This window comes from Exserohilum turcica (genome assembly GCF_000359705.1).
Source record: "Exserohilum turcica Et28A unplaced genomic scaffold SETTUscaffold_5, whole genome shotgun sequence".
Taxonomy (NCBI): domain Eukaryota; kingdom Fungi; phylum Ascomycota; class Dothideomycetes; order Pleosporales; family Pleosporaceae; genus Exserohilum; species Exserohilum turcicum.
The window spans coordinates 3,453-9,815 of record NW_007360266.1 but is presented as its reverse complement, the minus strand read 5'-3'; the positions used below and the strand labels follow the sequence as shown (position 1 = coordinate 9,815).

At 42.3% G+C, this 6,363-nt stretch overlaps 2 protein-coding genes across 2 annotated transcripts; one reads left to right on the top strand and one right to left on the bottom strand.

Annotated features, from left to right (window-relative positions):
• Positions 1 to 1,055: 1,055 nt before the first annotated feature.
• SETTUDRAFT_33389 (uncharacterized protein) lies at positions 1,056 to 2,696 on the bottom strand (the record flags this gene model as incomplete). Its single annotated transcript, XM_008030580.1, has 2 exons — positions 1,056 to 2,456; positions 2,514 to 2,696. The coding sequence occupies 2 exons, from the start codon at positions 2,694 to 2,696 to the stop codon at positions 1,056 to 1,058; spliced, it is 1,584 nt and encodes a 527-aa protein (XP_008028771.1).
• A 1,333-nt stretch (positions 2,697 to 4,029) lies between these two features.
• SETTUDRAFT_155666 (uncharacterized protein) lies at positions 4,030 to 5,733 on the top strand (the record flags this gene model as incomplete). The annotated part of the gene is made up of 5 exons (XM_008030708.1): positions 4,030 to 4,064; positions 4,152 to 4,177; positions 4,241 to 5,295; positions 5,438 to 5,520; positions 5,577 to 5,733. 5 exons carry the CDS (start codon positions 4,030 to 4,032, stop codon positions 5,731 to 5,733), a joined length of 1,356 nt encoding a protein of 451 aa, XP_008028899.1.
• Between the last annotated feature and the right edge of the window lie 630 nt (positions 5,734 to 6,363).

Below are 6,363 nucleotides of genomic sequence, written 5' to 3'. Positions count from 1 at the left end.
TCGGTTCTCCTAGATAGCGTGCTTTCCTAGCGGTTTCCAGAAAACTCGAAGTTGGTGTGATAGAGAGCCTATAGTTTTGGGTAATAATTGGCGTTTGGCACTTAATGTCGCACATATACAGGTATTAAACTTCTAAGTATTGCTGGGCTGTGTAATATAGTGGAGCCAAGCTGTTACATTATACTAAACTCACATACTTGTATCATAGCATATAAAAGGCTGTGGAAATGATAACTTCAGCTAAGCCAAAGCAACAAGCCACTGTAACGGTAACAGGGATGTACTACCTCAACAAGAAAAAGCAATAGCAATACAACGCACTCTAACGGCAAGCTGCGCACCCCGCCCAATATGATACGATTCTCTGCGCAATTGATCTATAACAATGTTCGAGTACCTAGGTATACAATAGTCTATAGATAATGACTTGGGTCCGTGTGGGAAAGCCTTAGTATCAACTCGACCTGGGTATTGAGTGTAAGCCTGGATTGGGAGAACGCCCTCCTAGTAGCTCCTTGATGGGATCTCGGGTTGTCTATAGAATCCGCGTGCTACTTGGAGCACGTGAAATCTACACACTGTCCGAGCGCCGCTTAGACGACGCGCTCAGACTCTTGGCGTGACCTTTGTTGTAACAAGTAAATCAACACCGCGCAATTATTAGTGATTAACTCTCTATCGAATACAACCTCTTGCAAACTAAGCATTTGCCCCAGCCTCTTACATTAGGGCTCTATTAAATACCTCTTGGGTTAGTGGTATTCAAGGCACATGTGGTATATGTCGTCCTCTTTCAACCCCTTTAGGGCTCTCTGACGATTTTTCTCGATTCTATCTTGATAGCCACATTCCTATCTGCTAAACCCCTTAAACAAATACACTCTGTTACCTATGGCATAAGCCGTATCTGATGGGCTTAGAGTAAAAGATTCTATATTTGTGTCAGCCTTTCTTCCTAGAACTGAGTATACACAATGATAACAGGTGTGCTAAAGATTCAGGTCGATAAGATGAGATTGAAATACATGTTTTCGCTATTTAACTTGCTCTCTATGTTACACTAATGAGCAGCACACGTGGTGCTGGTAGCCCGTAGCAACGAAATCCATTATTGAAACAGTGCTCTTAGCTCCAGGAAGCGCGTTTTCTGCATCCAAAGCAAGGCCATAAAGTACCCCAGTTTCTAGATCACACGCGACGACAGTTGCTGCTAGAAGAGATATGTCCCCCTCTCCGCCATGATCAAAACACTCAGAAAGAAGCTGTGGCCACTCTTTAGGACTTGCTACTCGCCTACGGACTTCTGAAAGTAGCTCCTGGCTTACAATCTCCAGCAATGCTTGATGGCAATCCTGAATTGGCCTCTTACGCTTATCTTGCGGTGTAAAAGCGAAACCTTTGTTTACGAAGTTGCGCTCTGTTTGTTGAATATCCTCTTTAAAGTAGAATGCGCAGTATCGTGAGGACAGCAGATGGAGTGCAAACATAGATAACCAATACCGTATGTAGAAAGATCGACATGGTTCTGGGAGACGTGCCAACTGGTTGAATGCCGTATAGATTGAAAGCATCTCTAAAGTAGGAGACAGCAGGGTACCCATACTTCCAGCGAGGATGAAACAGTTTGCTGGCTCCTTCATGATAATATCATGCTCAAGGCCCATGATATCGTTGATAATGCAAGCAACTATACTAAAACCGAAAGCATCACCGAGGTCAAACTCAGAGCATATAGGCCAAAGATGAGTGTTGAAAAAAGATCCTCCTTCAATCCCTCGCCACATGAGACCCGTAAAAAGATCTTTGTCTCGAGATTCATCGCCGATAGCCTGTGATGGTTGCTGGGTAAATTCAACTGTACCACAACAATCGGAGCAGAGTAGGGCTGCAAGTTCCACAGTAGGTGACGAGAAGAAGGCAGTAGCTATGCTAGCATACTGTGCTTCTTCTTTCACCATGTTTGCTACAACCGGATGAAGCCGACTTCTGTTAGTAGAGCTAAGCTCTGATCCTGAAAGTGGGATTAATAAGTTGCACCAGGATGCCCACTCTTTGATTCCTGGACCGGTAGAGTATGTGCATCCAACAATGCAATGCTGTATAGAAGCCATGACAGTTGCCAGCTGAGAATTGATTAGAAAGCACGCCTTTGCTATTTCTTGCATTTTTTCCAGATCTTTGGCACATCTGTGGCTTGCAAATGTAGGTATGCTGGCGACGTACTGCGTTGCAAGACAATGAACCCTGGGTAGTCCTTTGATATAAGAGGTATAGGATTTCACGGGTATTCCTTCGGCAAGCTTGGCAAGGATCTCTTTCGCAGCACTGTAAGAGAATACGATCCTATGCGGTTCTCTGTACATCTGTAGATAGTCCTTTACACAGATAGGATTGAATGTCGTGGAGTTGAATGTGTGAGAAACGTCAGCTGATCCCTTCAACGGATTTGATTGTTCCTGTAATTAATTGTTAGAATGCATGAAAATCCGATAGTTCTGACGGTCACAACATACCAAACGTTGGGTATTGTTTCCATCCGCTCCCAAGTTGCTTAATCGCTCTAGCATGGCTTTGATAGGAGGTGGCTCTAGTGAAGACGGTGGCCTGCATTTCTCAAATGCATGTGGTAGAGTCCAACGTGGCTGAAAGTAGGATATTTCAGGGAGTCGATTGTTGGTATCATGAAAGTCTCCCATCTTGTGTATGAGCGAGTTTGTGATCGTCCAAGATTAGATACAGTAGCAATATATTGGTAGTGTGTCTGCAGAGAAGTAACGACTGTTATCTTATACGCTCAGTCTATCATATATAACTTACTTTTTATGCATATCTTGCATTTTAGATGTAACATAGCACAATGTAACAAGTAAAGATTTACTATACCACCTAGCACTACTATGCTCCGTACAGGACTGGGTCGGTCTGACCGGTCTGGTGGGGAGCCGGAATACAAGATATGGAGTCGCACCTTCTCCGGGTCATTGTATGCTCCTTTTCAGTCTGCAATATGACCTAGCAGGTTTCGACATAGGCTGAATCCCGAAATATGTCATCATAGTTTATGTGAGATTGTTTACATGTATAGGAAGCTAGAGATCTAATTAGTTTTACAATTGCGCTAGTTAGTAGAGCTAGATCACAGTACTTCATTGCTTTTAATCACCTTTGGTCTAACAAGATTTGTGTATATTGGATGGTTAGCCATCTACATTGTCTTCCTTTTTTCGTAATCAAAGTCAAAGACCAGCCTGGGGGGGCAGCCCCATGTACCAGCCTATACTTGATTGCAAATCGTCCGTCGAGGCTTTGAGCTTGAAAAATATCTTAGTATAATATCTGTCGCTTGTGAAAAGGCAGAGTTTTGTGCGCCGCAGCATCCTATGTAATGTCTCCACTTTTTGCCATTTCATTCATTAGTAGTACGGAGCTTCTACTTTTTCTTGCCGAGACAGTGCATCCTTTTTGTAGTTGCATTAGTTTGTTGCTTCATTTCTGGTGAAGTTACGTTTTCTACAGCTATTGCTTTTTCTTGTTGAGACGGTGCATCCCTGTTGCTGTTACATGGGCTTGTTGCTTCAGAAGTCTTGCATAAGCCGCAATGATACTATGTTAATAGTATTAGCATAGATAACTCTACTACCAATCTTCCGCATTGCATTGGTAGATGAAACTCCATCGTGCATCATTAGAACTCAGGAGAGATCTACCTAGTATGGTTCAGCCAACTACCTGTCGATCGTGGCTCGGTAGGTTCAACAACATTCTAGTGAAAAGAGATCTGCAAAAATACGTTAGGAACCTATGGGACAGATCTCATTATGGCTGTAAATGTCGGTGAACCTTGAAAAAGGACCCTTTTCTCTTAGCTTAAGATAAAGGTAGTGCTCACTAATTGAAATATTACCTATCCGGACAAATTCCTACTCAACCAATTTGATAGGATTTCTTTCCCTTCACACTCTATTTTTCAAACCAGAATGATGGTTCCTTGTAATCTTCATTTTTCGATCAGAGCAATCTAACTCAGATATGTTCCACAGTATCTGGTTGGGATACTTGCTATAGTAAGACTCTATGCCAACTTGGTAGCTTATTATTAAATGCTAAAAGCTATAGACTGTATTCAGTTTCGTTCTCAACATTACTTATAGTTTTCTATTCCACCCTTTGAGAAAATGTAAGCAACAAACTCTTCAATAGACGATGCTAGGTTCTGCTCCCTAGCTAAAGACATAATTAGATCCAGGTCCTAAATTTGCAGCTTTAACAAATCTCTGCTACCTTTACAACAAAGCCTGTGGTAAAGAAGTCGCTTGGTTTTGTGAACTGCACAAGAAATATGGCGAAGTGGTTCGATTTGCCCCGGAAGGACTGAGTTACATTAGTCCTCAAGCATGGAAGGATATCACTGGTCACCAGTTAGGAGGACGCCCAGAATTTGCGAAAGATATGACACGTTTCTACACACCTGAGCAAAATGGGCAACATAGTATTGCGACAGAACTAACAGCACAAGATCACAACCAGACCCGCAAGGTTTTCTTGAACGCGTTTAGTGAAAAGGCCCTGAAACTCCAAGAGCCTCTCATTCGCAAATATGTAACTAAACTCAAACAGAATATTGACGCAACTATAAGTGGAAATCCAGAGATATCCTTGAACGCTGTAAAGTTGTACAACTTTACAACATTTGATGTTATGGGGGATCTTACCTTCAGCGAACCTTTGGGTATGCTAGATATAGGCGAGTATACACCATGGGTCCGAGGAGTCTTTCAAAACATCAAAACCTTCACGCTTCTTCAGATTCCGCTCTTTTACCCTGTTCTCAGACACTTATTCATGACTTTCATGCCTCCATCTTTGCGAGATGAACAGAAAAAACACTTTCTGCACTTGGCTGAACGCGTGGATAAACGAATCCAGAAAGGAGTTGATATTGGAAAACTAGATATTTGGAAACTTGTTCTTGAGAATCCAAAAGTCCAGCTACCTCTGTCCAAGATGCATGCAAACGCAGCAGTCTTTATGCTTGCTGGTACCGAAACTATTGCTACTCTACTAAGCGGATTAACATACTTGCTTCTTGTTAGTCCTGAGAAGATGGACAAACTTATCGTTGAGATACGCGCTCTATCAGAGGAAGAGCTGTCTTTCAGCATACTACAACGCTTAGAATATCTGAATGCATGCATTGAAGAGGCTCTTCGATGTTATCCACCAATACCAATTGGTCTACCTCGAGAGGTACCAATAGGCGGTGCTGCTGTCTGTGGCAAATGGGTGCCAGGGAAGGTAAAGAATACTGTCATCTAGAGTTATTCGCATTTCTAGTCAGGCTGACGTGATATAGACAAGGGTTTTCGTACAACAGAAAGCAGCTTATAGCTCTTCTCTTAACTTCAAACACCCTCATAACTTTATTCCCGAGCGATAGTTGCGAGATAGTGGATACAACACTGATAGAAAAGATGTTCTCCAACCTTTTTCCTATGGGCCACGTAACTGTATAGGGAGAAAGTAAGTTTTTTAGTAAGATATATAAGATAATAACACTTATTAATATGTATTTACAGCTTAGCATATCACGAAATACGTTTGATTATTGCTACAATACTATGGAATTACGATCTCGAACTATGCCTAGAGAGCAATGATTGGATTCACCAGAAGGTCTATAGTGTATGGGATAAACCAGAGCTTGTCATCAAGTTCAAGTTATTAGATAGATAATATTCATATTTAAAAATCTATACCATATCTCTGAACTATACCACTAACCTAGGGTTAGATTTGTTAGATAAGTGGCAGAATCCGGGTGAAACTAGGCACCCAGATTCTATGATCTGGGCCGATTAGAACCGAGCGCCAGGGTCTACCTGTCAGATCACGTGGGATATTTTGGGTGGGTGACAGATTCCGGGTGTTAGATCACACCTAGATTCTATAATTAGTTAGACGCTTAGGCTAACGCCTAATAAAAAGAGGCTTAACCTAATACTCTATAGATAGATTAAAATAATTAATAAATATATAACGTATTCCACCACCGAGAGTGCCACCCCACCGAGAGTGCCACTTTTTCTTGGCATCGCGAACTTCACGTACGAAAGACAATGCCTCAACAACAGAACGTGATATTTACTCAGCAAGAGGGTAGGCTTACTCTAGCAGTTCAGGCCTATCGTACAGGCCAGTTTAAGAGCATTCGACGCGCTGCAGCAGCCTATAACGTCCATCATCAGCAGATCTCTCGGCGGCTTCAAGGAATCACCTTTCGACCTACGACGCAGCCAAATTGCCAGAAGCTAACTAAATCTGAAGAGCAAACTATCGTACGATACATTCTTGACCTAGACTCGC